Source organism: Rhipicephalus sanguineus, chromosome 1 (assembly GCF_013339695.2).
Source record: "Rhipicephalus sanguineus isolate Rsan-2018 chromosome 1, BIME_Rsan_1.4, whole genome shotgun sequence".
In the NCBI taxonomy this organism is placed as follows: domain Eukaryota; kingdom Metazoa; phylum Arthropoda; class Arachnida; order Ixodida; family Ixodidae; genus Rhipicephalus; species Rhipicephalus sanguineus.
In genome coordinates, this window is record NC_051176.1 from 151494329 (window position 1) to 151510589 (window position 16261).

The following is a 16261-nucleotide window of genomic DNA, read 5'->3' on the forward strand; positions in this document are numbered from 1 at the left end:
GGTGCGAAGTTATTCCATCATGCCGTAAAGCTACACGCGCGCACATGAAACATATTCGTGCACACGAACACGTATACAAATGATTTCAGTTACGACAGCGGCCGTCATATTCGTGCACACGAACACGCATACAAATGATTTCAGCTATGACAGCGGCCGTGAGAAATGCATGCATGCATGCATTTCTCATGGCCGCTGTCATAGCTGAAATCATTTGTATACGCGTTCGTGTGCACGAATATGTTTCACGTTCGCGCGTGTAGCTTTACGGCATGCATGCGTGACAGTCCATGCATGAGTGAGTCCGGATGAGGAATACTTCGCTGAGTATGAGTCCAAGTACGCCCTAGGCCAAGATATGTTTCGTGAGTGAGTCTGAGCGAGCTCCAAATTTTTTGCCGACCTATGTATGTATGTATGTATGTATGTATGTATGTATGTATGTATGTATGTATGTATGTATGTATGTATGTATGTATGTATGTATGTATGTATGTATGTATGTATGTATGTATGTATGTATGTATGTATGTATGTATGTATGTATGTATGTATGTATGTATCACGCCTTCTACTCATGGACACGGCGGCTAACTTTCAATAGCGACGAAATGCAAGAATACTCGTGTAGGCATAAATTCAAGTGCACAGTTAAATAATAATAATAATAATAATAATAATAATAATAATAATAATAATAATAATAATAATAATAATAATAATAATAATATCTGGGGTTTTACGTGCCAAAACCACGATATGATTATGAGGCACGCCGTAGTGGAGGGCTCCGGAAATTTTGACCATCTGGTGTTCTTTAACGTGCACTGACATCGTAAAATACACGGGCCTCTAGCCTTTCGCCTCCATAGAATTGCGACCGCCGCGGTCGGGATCGAACCCGTGACCTTCGGGTCAGCAGCTGAGCACCGTAACCGCTACACCCCCGCGGCGGACCGGTGCACGTTAAAGGAGCACATAGCGCATTGCGCAGTGAGCGGAGAAAGGTTCCCTGCCTAATATAACATTTTAGAAACACCGCTTTTTGCAGTTGATAGAAACGCGCACGTCCTAATTCCAGAAAGTCTGCGACGATCCATTTCAGTCCATCTTTGTTATCTCCATTATTATTTAGTGGATCACTGAGTAGCTATTGGTGACTCAGAATGAGAAAAAAATTGAAAAATGAAATGAATGTTGACAAATTATGTCCCCCACCAGTGTTCACAGGTGCCGGAGATCCGACCTGTATTCGGTAGATCGACAAACGCTTAACGTATGCAGGGCTCGAGCCTCTCTCTACATTTCAAATGTCGCGTTTTCGACGGTGCTGAAGCAGCCGATATTTTGAACCGGGTGGCATGGTGATCGGTGGTGCAAAATAAGTGGACTTATGTAACAAATCTCGAAAAAAAAAACATAATATTACACCTGATAATACCCACGGCTATAGCTTCTCTGAGACAATAATAAAAAAATTGGGGAGGGGCGAAGCATGCAGTGTGCGCCAGTGTTTCCCACAGCAAAATCACTGCTAATGGGCAATGAAGGACAGAAGAAAGATTAGACACAGAGACCCGCAGTCCACTTTTAGTTAACGTGCACGCTGCGAATCTTTATTGTTCAACTACGCACAAGAGAAGTCTCCTACCGGCACTACATTGCAGGTCAAGATCTAGTGCCGATATATGCGGGGTGGCCGGTGAACGGTTGTGCAGCGCGAGCAGTCGGTTTTTTTTCAATCAAGAAACTCGTTAGCAGACGCTGCCTGCGTCGGCGTTGTCTCTCGCGGGCGAGTGCGCGTTCTCGTTCCTTACGAGCTGGTAGTTCAGCGTTCATCGCAGAAAGAGCGTTTCCATAGTGAACGCGCGCCGTTCGCTCTCTTGCGACACGGCGAGCGCTGAAGCGGTGGCGCCCTCTCTTGCGCTCAAGCAAATCGACCGTCCCGACAGCAGATGACGATGCAAGATGCACGCCGACACGCCGAGACCCTAAGGTGCTTCACCCCTAATACAGCAGAAACCACCCATCGATGTCTCGACCACACTCCGTTAGTGCTGCGAAAACGCGCCAAGCGACTCAACACGCTAGTTTGAACGAAGGAAATTCCTGTCAGCGTTGTCGAAAAAGTGCTAAGCGTCTCAACGCCACAGGCATGCGCTTGTAGCGTAGTGGTTAGAACATCGGGATATATACGGTACTATAGACCCAGAGTTCAAATGCGGCTCTGAGAACGTTTTTAACGTTTCTTTATTACGTCAATTGGGTGTAGACATGAGCTGCGGTGAGGTCGAGCGCGCACGCGCGCGCGCGCGCGCGCGCGCGCGTGTGTGTGTGTGTGTGTGTGTGTGTGTGTGTTACGTCACCGGTGGTTTTAAAACACATCCGGTCCCGTAGTTGTTAGATACCTGATCGGTCAGTCGGTCCAAATGGTGGGGAGGTAAAGAAATGATGTACGAATAATAATAATAAAAAAAAAAACATAACGGGCACTGATGGGTATCAAAACGATATGTGCATATTGTCATTTCTTCTATATCCCTGTTTTTTTTTTTCTTTAGGTAAGTTGCTCAGCTATCGGAAGGATATATCCGGGGGTCAGAAAATTTAGAGCACAATGCGCTTAAGGAAGTGTTCCTGGACACACTGGAGCACTATAGTAGAGGCGAAAGGTGAGGGGAAGCTACACTTTCTTTATTTCTTTCCGTTGCTGACATTCAAACAACGGCGGGGGCTAGGGCAAAAGCTGCGATGAGAAAGCTTGAGATGCCAGTAAGCCCCCGAATTAGATTGCATTACACATTGCGCATCCAAACAGTCTCGAATACCGAGTCTCACGAGGCCACAGTGCGGTCCGAGATGAACAGGCGTACGGACGAGGAAAATACAAAGACGACGTAATATGCGTGGTCTTTGTACACAGGCACATGACAGTCAAAAGCGGGCTTCCTCAAGCAACGCAGCAAGACTAGTATACATGGCACACGTGTTACCGTCATACTGCTAATTCACTTTCGCAAACAAGCGAGCATAAAATCGAATGACAGAAACGGGCTACGATTATATTACACACTCTGCTGTTTTCGCAGCGCCCAGTGCAGAACCCGAGTGTTCGCTTAGCATGCCAGCGTCCTTCGGTTGACGTATTTGAATGCGTTCAATGTTTTTGCAGCGCTTTTTCCGAGGACAAAAGGCTGAACAGTTTTACGAGTGAGACTTGAAAGTAGACGCGGATCGATTTCGTGTAGTTGTTGTTCTATAGCTGCAGCGAATGTGTGGCGTGCCCGGAGCAATCGCTATTGTTCTGACCTCGAATCATCCCCCCCCCCCTCCTTAAATAAAAGTAAAGTAGATGGCAAATGTCTTCATCGTCGCTGCAACAGTGTCAAGTCCGGATACAACGTACCCTGTGTGGTACAACAAATGTTATTTATTTATTTATTTATTTATTTATTTATTTATTTATTTATTTATTTATTTATTTATTTATTTATTTATAAAATACCGCATTCTAAGCCTAAATAGGAAGGACGAAACAAAATACGACTTCAAATGTATTGATTAAATTACAGAATAAAAATGTGATGCCCAAAGACTTTCGCATGGCTCTCGTATATGATTAAATAATAGGTAATAACGGTTTAAGGAATTGTGTAGTGTTTTTGGATAATATTCGGCGAGCATAACATGTTCGGACGATTTATTGCAGTCCTGAACTGTTCCTGAGAAATAAAAACTTCTAATAAGGTGGTAAGATGCAGTAATAATTATGGTGTTATTTATGTGTGACTAGAAGTATTACTTAAGGTGAAAGACAAGTCCCAGACATGAACTTGACTAAAGAGTGTAAAAAGGTTAATAGTGCTGATGTCCCTCTTGCTTGAATGCATTAAATCTGGCATCAGAGTAGACGGAGGTGAGGCTTCTCATAGAATGGCAGCGTATCCTAGTTTTGTAGAAATTATGTAGCTATATATAGCGAGTCCAGTGACATACTAGCTCGTTGCCAGCACTTCCAAGAATTCACTGCAATTCACCTTCTTGAACTCAGTGAACAGCCTTTAAAATGGATACGCTTGCGTGTGTTCTGCTTTCATCAGTAGTTTCTAGGCATCACGGCTTAAGGCGATAATGAGTCTCTACAAACTGCCCAATTTTTTTTTTTCGCACCTCAAATACACTGAGAAGATCTTAGCTTGGCAAATTGGTTTTAATACTCTTATCGACGGCGACGGCGTGCGCTGCAAGACGACAAGCGCAGCTCTCTTGTATCGGCTGCTATCTCCGATGCTTTGTTGACTGAACCCTTCTCTCTGAACGCATCTCGAATTGTGAACGATATGGCAATTGTTCCGCTCCTGAAGTCGAAACATCGCTTCTCCTTCGAAGGCCTTCGATACATGTTTCTGTTTTCGACATCTGTAGAGATCATGGAGCGTATACAGTTCGGGCCTGAGTGCCAATAAGTCGATCGTTGATATCCTCATATGTACTCTCGAAACATGGAGGAAACCTGCGTACCGGTAGTTTTCTATCGGATTTGCTCTAAGCTGCCTTTCACGTATGTGTCGCTGCATGTAGCACAGTATCTCTCGAGCTCGACACTGACCCTGTAATACCAATGAACACGCGGCGCAAGTAAAATGAACTAACCTCGGCATTGATGTAATGGATGAGGCTGTCGAGGTTGCGAAACCACTTGGAAGCGTCTCTGTAGTGGAAGTCCATGCCCATGGTCACTACGGTGTGATTTGTAGTGTAGTGCTTGATCTAGACAGAAGGGGAAAAAAAAGTATGGCGACAATTTTAGCATCAGTGCTTCTCCTACACTGAGCCTGCAGGGCATGTTTAGCTCATGCATTGCGGCGAAGAAGTGCACAAGTGAGGTAGAAGTATTCGCGACCAGAAAAGGTGCGAGAAAGTTATTTTCTGTTACGTAAGTTCACGTGACGATGTTGAGGGCTGCATTGTGCAGTTGCGCGAGTGACTCAAGAGATGTAGTGCGCCCTTGACCTGTAGATGTTATATCTTGAGAAATTCGGCATTCCGATCAATTGCGTGAACACTTGCATGCAGGCGCAAGCCGAGAAAGGCACGAATACTCCTGAGCAGGCCCGTAGCCGGGGGGGGGGGGGGGGGGTAGGGGCCCGCCCCCCCTCCTTGAAATTTTGATGATGTAGGTGTTTTTACCAAAAATGCATCATTAAAGTAGGTGTCCTTCTCAAATAGTCAAGGTTTTCAGCAAGTGCCCCCCCGAAAAAAATTTCTGGCTACCGGCCCGCTCCTGAGGATGGAGAAATGTAGCGCACAATGCATTCAAGCTTGTTGGTTTCTTTGCCATTATTCGATCGTTTTTCTTTTTAATGACGCAAATCACACCCTATCATTTTCTATATTATTTCGTGGTAATTTAACTCGCATCGTTTGAATGCGCAACCTAACTTAACCTGTACAAACGTTGCATCATAAGTTCCTTCAAAGCTATCGACTGTTGCTTTGTATGCCCCTAAATACATGGTAGTGAGGTTTGTTTTCTTTATGTCATCGACCAGCAGCAAGCGCTAGAACAATCGTTGACTGCAGGACAGATTTAGAGATTTCGCGGCCCTCGCCCATAGCACAGTCTCCGCTTACCTGTTTCGCGATGATCTGAAGAAACTCTCTCGCCCTCCTTTGTCCGTTGTATGCCTGGAATGAAATCAATATATATAAAAAAAGAAGTCTACGTTGCACCACCGAACACTCAGTGCTGAAAAGAGTGCCGTATTCTATAGCGATACCTGCTGCTTTTCATAAATGAGTGGCGGAAGAAGATTCGCCGCGCAAAAGTTAAACAGGATCGCGTTGCCAAGCTTGCGACACAAAACTGCACCATTCAAACATTTCACCAGAATAAAGAACTGCCGCTGAAACAAGATACTCATAGATCTCGTTCCGGTGGCATGATCATGGAGAAAAGAGAAAAAAGAAAAGAAAAACGTAAAGTTTCGAAATGCAGCAGCTATCTCCGGCCCTCTTTGGTAAAACTTCTATAGAAACGGCAGAAACGTGAGATCAATCTCGCTCGTCTGCAATGCGGTGCCCCCTCGCAAAAGTTTGCCGTTACTAGTCTGGTTGACGACGGCTGAAATTTTAGACTTCATCGAAAATCTATAGCAGCTTTGCAGTGTACCTATAGTCAAGATTATGTCTTGCTCATTTCTCAATAAGTGCACCGGTGAGGAAAACTGAGCTTCAACCACGGCCAAGCGGTTTCACAGGACAACGATCCTTCAGGCAGCAGAAGCGCTGACTCTCATTTTTTTCTTTCAATTTTTAAGTTGCGCAAGAAGAAAGATAGAATTTCAACGGGTGAGGAGCGCGCATCCCTGGAAGACGCGCAAAAAACAGAAAACAGTCAGGACAGATCGAAAGAGCTGTCGTATGAAAGAACGAGTAAACAGTTTTGTATAGTCTGCAGAACCTGTTTCATGCAAGTTAGGAAAGGTCCATTACCAGGCTGTAAAATGTACTTGCTCAAATCAGCTCGCCTTTCAGTTATCATCCACATCGGCGTACTAAGACACTATATTTGCTCTTGCCGTGACGCTACAGATTAAAAAAAAGGGAGATAAAACCACGCAAAGGTGTTCAAGCTCGGAGGGTGTAATACGATAGTATTGTAAGATACTGCCACTGGACGATAACTTTTAGAGATCGGGTCGAACCCTACATCATGGTTATATTTAAATTTGCGTGAAATTACCATGCACTGCAGTATAATGGCGGTGTTCCAATTCTGGACGGCATCGTATTCAGTCTACGTTGATACGTAAACAGCATCAAGCCCAAGTCGTCCGAGTTCTGCAATACGTCTGCAATACGCCGCCTCGCGTCGACAAGAGAAAGCAAAGAAGTGCCCACAAAATCGCTCGTTTTCTAGAAAGTTTCGCGTTAAAACTTGTCAAGCACTCGGCGTAGTTCACATTGCGCGCATAATCATGACCACATCTTCCTGTCATCCGGCAATCTTCTCGAAGAGTTTTTTTAGGTTTCCTGCTCAGCCGCTATGGCGCCACGGTGGTCTAGTGGTTATGGCGCTCGAATGCTGACCCGAAGGTCGCGGGATCAAATCCCGGCCGCGGCGGCTGCATTTTCGATGGAGGCGAAAACGTTGAGACCCGTGTACTTAGATTTAGGTGCACATTAAAGAACCCCAGGGGGTCGAAATTTCCGGAGCCCTCCACTACGGCGTCTCTATCATATTCTATCGTGGTTTTGGGACGTTAAACCCCAGATATTATTGCTCAGCCGCCATCTTGTTTAAAAGCAGTTGAACGTTGGGCTACTTGGTATTTCGACATTCAATTCATCGTAAATAGCGCAACGAACAGGGGCGACGGAAAGCAAGACAAACACAGGTACAAACTGGCAAGTGATCTTACTGAAGGCAGAACCAAAGTTATATCTACCCACAAACTGCGCAGGCGCACCGTTACAACGAATAATAGACATGAGCAAACATGAAATTATATAACCAAGCGCGAAAGAAATTTGTACTGCGCGACAGACGAGTCGCTCACACACTCCTGACCCGCTTTACTCGTTAAGCCTCGTTAAACGCTTGTCTTTAGGGCGTCCTGAAAGAATGCCGAGTTTTAAAAATCAGAGCGATTCACTTACGTCCAGCGTCTCGTCCACGCACCAGACGTCGAAGCAGAAGCCCGTCGGTGGCCAGTACACGTTTGGTAATATGCCCGTGAATATGTCTCCTTTCTCGCCTGCAAATGGCCACGGTGCAAATGACTCGTACGTCATGAAAACAGAAAGGTCAAAATTTATAACACGGACTCTATATCGGGCACCAATCTAAATTCAGTATCCAGACTGATGGAGGAACAGGCGATTTCATGTTCTGCGGCAGAGCGCCACAGCTATCTATACTAAGCTACCGCGCACCTGCCAAAGTGTGGTACTTAATGATTTTGCTCTCAATGAAAGGAAAACTGATTGTAGTTATATACGGTTTAATCACTTGGAGTTTTCCAAGATTAGGAAACTGCACACATATATAAGCATGAATATGTAATAACGTAATTTACTTTGTTCATATATATGACCTTCTTATAATACTCAATCATCATGGATAAGTACGTCAGGCGCTATCAATGACGAAAACTTGTTTTGCGTGCGTGTGCGACCGCAGCCGGCGGCGCTGCAACATGCAGTGAGACGCTAGCTACGTCTCACTTTCTACGCAGTCGTACAGCCGTCAGAAATACTCTTAATGTCGGTGTGATGTTTTTTTTTTTCTTTTTGCTCGACAAATGTATAGTACAAATGGGTATCGTACCAATGTACTTGTCTGCTTTCCAGAGGAATTCCATCTGCTTGGTGTGCTGTCGCCACTCTTTGTCATCGAGGTGAATGCGACCTAGGAACAAGCCGTCGAAGCCCATCTGGAAAACGAAATGACTGTTGTGTAGAAGACAAAAGTGAAACCACAGAAAAGCACTTTGAAATCGCGATGGGAGTGTAGGCCTAACGGGTACTGCTACTGGCCCTGTGTAAAACAGTCCGCACCTTCCTTCTGAAGAACCTCCTCTGGAAAAGAACCGAATATGATAGCTCTATCTTGGGAGGGCAAGGGAAATGCAGAAAAAAAATGGAAGGGGGTGGGGGGATACACAGATGAAGTGAACTTCCAACGAGCGTATATTTCGAATACTTGTTTAGTTCAATGTTCATGCTTCTTCCTTGGCTCCTCACCGTCCCTGTATTGCCGTGCGTTGGTCCGCAACAACGAGATGTGTAACATTACACGCGCGCAGCGCGTTCCAAACATTCGTCAACGGCTCAACCAATACATATCCTTGCACAGACTGCCTACGCGGCTGTGCACGTGATCACGTACCTGTGCGAACAGTGCTGCCTCTTGGCGTGCGTGTCCAAAGGGGTCAATCTGCCAGGCGACGCGTGAGCGACCGCATCTGCCGAACGTTGAGTTGAGCCAGCGTAGTCCCAGCGACATCTCATCCACCGTTGCAGTGTAGTGCGTGGTCGCCTCGTCGTTCATGCACCAGCCGCCACCCGCAAACTCCAGCCGACCTGCGACGCCGTATAACGCGCTAGTTTCACAAATAATGCACGTCAACGTAGCTGCACTTCAATACAAATGGCGTTTCACTCGGTGGGATGGGATGGTTCAAGAGTCTGAAAGACTGACCGAACTTCCGGTGTCACTCAACCCTCATCCGCAGCCTACTCCGTTCTAGGCACTCGCTAAGCCTTTCAAGTCAGCAATCGACGCACGAAAAAAAAAAAAAAAACGGTAGAAACGATTCACGACGCTGTGTAATGCGTACATTTATGAGCTGCACAGGGTCGCAGGAAATTGTCATAGTTGCCTTACCGACACAAGGCTCCTCTGAGCCAAGATAAGAGTACCTGCTGCGAGATTTATTTTGAAAAATCTGTGTAGCCACAGTTGGACTAATGCCAGCTGGACTAAGACTGAGAGCCACAGTTTAATACTGAGACTCCTTAGACATGAATAATTCATGCGGCATTAGCACCGTCAACGCTATACTACTTGTTTTCGCTGGAATTTCCAACATTTTTATCGACGTAACAACAAGAAAGAAAATCTGAGTTACACTACAGATTATCACTGCTTTTTAGTGGAATTATTAGGAACAAATTTACGAAGTTTTGTGACGTTTAACTTTGCCAGAGAGGCCCTTCTTCGAAGATCTTCGAGTTTGATTGCTGATTAATTTTCGCATTTGGGCGTTATCCCGAGAGCATGCATAACCTTTAACGATATTTTCAGTTTTTTAAAGAAATAAATATTTGCGATAGGATCTTCTATACCAAATCATTCATCCTCCTGACCGATATATATATATATATATATATATATATATATATATATATATATATATCGGCCAGGAGGAGCTCTCATATAAAATGGGAATTGTAGAGGGTAACTCTAAAGGTGGTGCAACCCGATACATCAATAGCTAACCTACCAACGACGGCAGGCTACAGTAACGTCATTAACAGAAAATGCAGTCGTACAAAGGCACGAAAGCACACAAACCGCGGACGCGAGACTGAATCGTGGTTGGGAAAAGAACATGAACCTTTCCTATGACTTACGCACTGGTAAAATTGTGATAAACATGACAGCGACACCTACTGCATTTCAGCGCATTTCAGCGCACGTGATGGGCAACGACGACGACGATGATGAGGATGAAGCAAGTTACGATACGCAGTCTTGGCCAATCTCCCAGAGTGGTTAAGTGTCATAATTTTGAGGAAACAAACAAACAAACAAACAAACAAACAAACAAACAAACAACAGCGGGATGAAATGCCTGAAAAACTGGCTTCACCTTCTCACAGCGGTGCACTGCGGTGTAAGCCCAGTTCGGTCAAAGAACAGAAAATTGCGTGTAGGGCGTTTCAGCAAGTGCTCCTTTGCGATCTATGAGAACCAAATGCGCAGAGTAGTCCACCGCCTATTTTGCTTTGCTGCTTTATGGGAGGCTAGTCTCTATCCTATTTTCTATTGCCCTATTCAAGTGGGCGGGCTTGATGTTCCTTTTGTAGAAGGCAATTGCTATTCCGATTATTTTTCTATTTTTGCGGTGCATTGACATGTTTACTTCAATAACGCAGGTGCCGAAGGTAATAAAGTCCTGTGAGCATTACTCGAAACAGAAATGCGCCGTTTATTTATATGATCTAGTCGCCCCTCTGTACATACGTGGATAGCCTCTCTCTCTCTCTCTCTCCCATGTTCTCTACTGCTCTGGACCGGTGTCAGCAGTTCCCGCTAAACAGTTACAGTGCGGTCAGCCGTAAAATTTGCTTTTGATTTTCATCTTTTGTTTATATGTTTCTTCGAAAGAAACAACAAAAAAGTACGGCCCCTCAGCGCTGTACCCCTTGCCTAATGTGTTCCGTTTCGCGGAGCCGAAAATTGTTTACTGTGAGGTCTACAGAGTGCGCTACATACAACGTATGCGCTCAAGCCGCCAGACATTTATCCTTGCAGTTATTCACGTCACGTGAAACTGTGCATTCTGATTCCACTGCAAAGATACCCGAGATGCGCGAGACATAGTTTATATTTTATAACAGGCTTCAGTTCATTATCTTAAATGTCATAAAATGGCCTGTTGGCACGCGCCCACAGGCTCTTTCCCGGGCATTTTTATTATTTGCATCTGCCGCGCCGTTTGAGTTTTCTTTTTTAACTTGACAAAGTGCTAACACTTCATGCTCATCCTTCCATATTGTATGTGTCCGTATTTACAAGCAGTTACTACTCCACAATCCGTTTTTTTTTCTGTCTCCTACACATATGCGCCAATGTGGAGAGTAATTTCCTCGCGGTGAGGAAGTGCAAAGAACCAGAAAAAAATTCTTTTTTCTATCCTTCGACGCAACGCTAAGCAAAGAAGGCCAGCCCGTTCGTATGCGTGTACAGACTTTAGCGCTAGGGAATCATATAAGCTGAAGTAAGGCCGAAAGACGAGCTATTTGGTACATATACATCTAGAGAAACTTCGAGCGCGAACTAAGAAAGGGACAAAAGTGAGGAAACGACACCAGCGCTATTTGTCGAGGTTAGGGGACATAGAAAAAGAGCTCGCAGAACTAGAAATAAACTGAAGTAAGACCGAAAGACGAGCAAGTTGGTACATACATATAGCGCTGGTGTCATTCCCTCACTCTTGTCCCTGTCTTAGTTCGCGCTCGAAGTCTCTTAAGAACGATATAAGCTGCTCGCGTCACGATCGTCAGCGTCAAGGCGACGCTACGTAGTCTTAAACGAAATGAGCGCTCGTCTACTCGCGGCACAAAAAATCGAGCGTGACAACTATATATGGCATGGAGCTTCGTCTTCATGCTGGCGTTCATATGCTCATCTGCGCCTTAAAGGGTTACTGAGCGAGCCGCACGGGAATCCGTTCATTCGCGGCGGCGTCTTCTGGGTGTAGCGGGCCCCAACTTGTGCCAAACGACGATCGTTCCTTCTTCCCACGAGAGCGACAACAGTGGAGCTCGTGAGAGCACTGCACCAGCGAGCCAGCGCCAGATATACGACCGGCACCGCATGTGCGCAGTGCTTCCATAGAACGGCGGTGCGTCTACTGTAGCGCCGGTTTCACCGCACTTTCTCTTTTTCTTGCGTCTACATCTGCATGGAGGAGCGCGCCTTTATTTTCCCCTCGTCTCGGTGTGGCACGTACGCGGTCTACAGGCGGCCGGTCGTCCAGATTTATGGCGGCCGCTGAGTGGTCATTCGCGTCGCAAGCGCTCCCACGCGGGTCGTCGAGATGGAACGGGCGTGCGGATACAGCGCGGTCTGCGAAAACCGCAAAGGCGACGTGTGGTTGCGCCGCACTTGTAAATCAATCAACCGAGGAACGCGAGTGCGGTTCGGGTCTCGCCTGCCTCGTTCTCTCTCTTGCACTCGACAAGAGTATGCCAGGGCCTCCGCCGAATTCACAGCGCACACAGGCGGACACGGCGCGTTCGTCGCTTCCATTTGTACGCTTGAACGCATAAATAGATCCTCTTCCCTTATTTCTCCCAGCAAATCTTGTTGCGAGGGGGGGGGGGGGTACTTGAGTTTGCGTACCACGCGAGCTCTCAGAAAGAAAGGACGATCGCCTTGGCTGTCGCCATACGTAACGCTAGATTGTATAGGAACTTGGAAGCGCTTCACCGGCAGCGGCGGGCAAACGGTGGCCGCGCGCTGTCTCACGAGCGCAGCGCCTTTTGAAAGGACCAGCGCACGTATCACTTGCAGCTGGCAAAGAGCGAAAGCGTAGTACGGAGTAAAACGGCGGTGCACGCATCTTGCACGCTGCCTCCTAGAAAGGCGTTCGTCGCGCTTCTGCGGCATATTCGTGGAGCTGACGGAGTGCTGCATGTACTGTTTGATTACCGAGTGAATTATGTTTTTTAATCGAGAAAAAGCAACAAATGCTATGATGCGCTAGGCACGATGTAGTGCTCAGTGAAATGTCAAATGAATGGGATGAGAGGAACAAAAACATGGAGGACGCTTAAGCTTCGCCTTTAGGAGTGCAACGCGACAGCGTTACCATGTCCCGTTCGCATCGCTTTCTCATTCGCTTGCCATACTTCGCTTCTCAGAGGACACCTCCACCGTGCTGTAAGAGAAAGAACTTCAGTGCGCCAGACATTAACCGTTGGGAACTCTCCTACTGCGCCTACTGTAATTACAGTTGCGAAGTACCCACTACGCGCCTGTAAGACGATGCGCGCACTTATGCAGCTGCCCCCATTGTTGATTCCGTGGCTGATGATAAGCCAATGAATTACAGGTCAGCCCTCCATGATGGGTGGGAAGCTTTAAACCACACAGTCGTTACGCAATTCGCATGGTGTGGCGCCTGTTGCAATTCTACGCTTCTGCCATACATCTGTTAACGTGACACCTTGCCCGACATCACTACTGTATACAGGGTCTTTTTCAGAATCAGTTTCAAACTGTGAGCTTGCGTGGTAGAATGCTTGCCTGCCACGCAGAATACTTGAGTTCTATTTGGGTTCGAACCCTGACTTTTATTCTTTGCATTAGTTGGGATTTTTCGCTCACAGACAACGCCGAGTTTTCGCTCGCAACCGGCGCCACCGACACCGTATGTTCCGTGGCACGGGCTTTCTAACGCTATGGCGTTGAAACGTCCCTTTACAGTTTATTCAACAATGTTTTTCGGGGAAATGGTTTTTGGGGGAACTAGTGCATGTTCTGACAAGTGTAAATGTGGATGGATGAGGAGGTCTAAGCGTTTTGTATAGATAGTACGAATGGTTCAGTCTTTCTTAGACGCGGGACGCGTTATCAAAATGGGATCGACAGATTAGGTTCTCTGCATTGTTAACGCTCCGCTTTCTCTTCTCCTCTCAATAACAAATATTGGGTCAGGTGTGCGTGATATTGGAAGGCGACACAAAATCACCTCGGCAAAGCGTTCGTGGTCGGCACGACTTCCATACCTGAAAAAAATTACGGCAGCTTCGCACTAGGGGTGCCAAGCCTGAAGGAAGTGCGGAGCTGCGCAGCCTTCTTTGTTTGTCTTGGGTTATATCTTTCTTTTTCTCTTTTTCTGTTTCTTTCTGTCTTTTTCTCTCTCTTTATTTCTATTTATTTCTTCCTCTTTCTATCTATTTCTTTCTCTTTCATGTTCTTTCAATTTTTCTTCCTATTTTTCTCCTTTCTTTCTTTCTCTTTCTATTTGTCGCTTGCTTCCCTTTTTTTTATACGTCGTTTTGCCTGCGTTACGCCAAGCGACGACAGCATACGACAGCCCGGGCCCCGCACTTATCATCATCAAGGCGCTCGAAGAACAAGAGGAAGAAAACTTCTCCTTGGCGCGAGCGCGCGCTCAATATGCTACAGATGGCTATGCTATTCGTGGTTTTGCCTGCATTACGCCAAGCTACGACAGCATACCATGACAGCATACGACGACAGCATACGGCAGCATACGGCAGGCCGGGCCCCAAAAGTGATCCGCCCTTAAAATGGGTTGTATGGTTTCGAGTTCATCGTGACCCTAGACTTCCGTTCCTCCAATCACTTTGACCTGAACGCGGAAAGCAGTGGCAGCCTATCGGAATGCGTAGCGATAATCTGGTAAGCTTTAAGTGTCTGCCTGAAAGTCAAGTGAGAGAGAGAGAGCACGCGAAAAATGCAGATCCCGCTCTCTGTGGCAACTGGCATCGCGCAAAGCTTTCACGAGCCGGCAAAGGTAACATGTCGCATTACGATGCGCAGCAGATTTCGATGAGGAATGTGTGACGAACGTGTCTCGGACCATGGTAAACCTTGCAGAGCAAGTGTACGTTTTGCTCATCATTAAAACGCTTTGATTCACAAGGCATGACACGGTCGTCGCAGAAACGCGCTACAGCGCCAGAATGCGATGAGATGCGTGAAGTGATTTTCGGCTACGAATGCGTCCCGTGACTTTTGTTTTCATCGTAACCATCAGTGGCACCGCTATTTTGCGCTGCGCGTTCATGCGGCGGCGTTTGTCCATTGATGTCACGTGTATACGGTGGCGATGACAACGTTGACAATGTCGTCATCATAGTGACGACGGGCCGCGCACAATGTAATACACGCGACGATCGTCTCAGACATCTAGTTGGATTTAGCGTGATAGAAGTATGTGTACGGTTGTTATCTGCATACTGTTTGGCTTGTGCTTGTAGATGCGGCGATGTACGTTTCAGCAGGCATGGATATACCTTATGCACGACTGCATGCAAATATCATAAAATAGAGAAAAAGAGGGACGGGAGGCGGAAAGCGATTGTGACCTAATGATAGGAGCTGGGGGTCATGGTTCGATCTCTCCCATCAAGCAGATCGTTCATTTTTTTTAAAGTCAGCAGTCAGAGCTACTTGGCAAGACTTCCAGCACCCAATATGCAAGGTCAGGCAAGTACCAGAGGGTTCGCAAACGAAGCTTGGGAACCCTCCGCAAGCTATTCTAACAGCGTGAGATGGCCGTCGCCATTACAGGTTGGCGTTCGCTCACACTAACGCAAATCATTTTAGTTTATTTGTCCGTCGCAATGGAGATGAAAGCGAACGTATGTAGTTATGTAGCTTGCAATGTGATGACGGCTGTATTGTATCGACTCGTAAAAACATAACAAGAGCGAGCTAAATATCTTGCAGGTAAGTGGAAGCAGGATTAGCAGCATTTATGCGAACTCCATGTAGAGCAGGGTGGTTTTTAACTAACTGTTCGACACTGGCATTTCATTTTGGTTATACGCTGTATGGTCACTATGAACAAGTGGTACGGTGTGTCGAGACTGACTGCTCACTTTCCATATAGGCTGGTTGACTCGCTTGACGAGCGCAGCGTGAAATTCTCAGCTGTGCTTAGTAAATGAGACTTAGGTACAACTCTTGTATGATAAGACTTAGGAGGGAGACTGAATCTATCATTTTCGATGAGCTTCAGATTCTCAACATTTTTTGCCTACCTTTCCCCGAAGTACGACAGCGTCTGGGTCTCCGTGATCGTACACGAGTGTATAATGTGATTTTTGGAAAGTTTTATACATTTCACCTCACGCTCCTTAAAAATGTGGTGGAAGCGGGACCTCTGATGCTCAACCACTTTCGAAGAATGCACAGCTGCAACTATTTATTCATCAATGGTTCTGCTGAACAAGGATAATGGAACCAGCGAAGCGACATACATGAATGCGA

At 46.2% G+C, this 16261-nt stretch overlaps 1 protein-coding gene across 1 annotated transcript in view; it reads right to left on the reverse strand.

Annotated features, from left to right (window-relative positions):
* LOC119400311 (lysosomal alpha-mannosidase) overlaps positions 1-16261 on the reverse strand; it is a 462470-nt gene that overhangs the window by 52388 nt on the left and 393821 nt on the right. Inside the window, exons 5-9 of the mRNA XM_037667342.2 lie at positions 8894-9087; positions 8333-8438; positions 7663-7760; positions 5635-5688; positions 4654-4770 (exon numbers count right to left, since the gene is read on the reverse strand). Coding sequence (XP_037523270.2) covers positions 4654-4770; positions 5635-5688; positions 7663-7760; positions 8333-8438; positions 8894-9087 — 569 coding nt within the window. The remainder of the gene's footprint in view (positions 1-4653; positions 4771-5634; positions 5689-7662; positions 7761-8332; positions 8439-8893; positions 9088-16261) is intronic.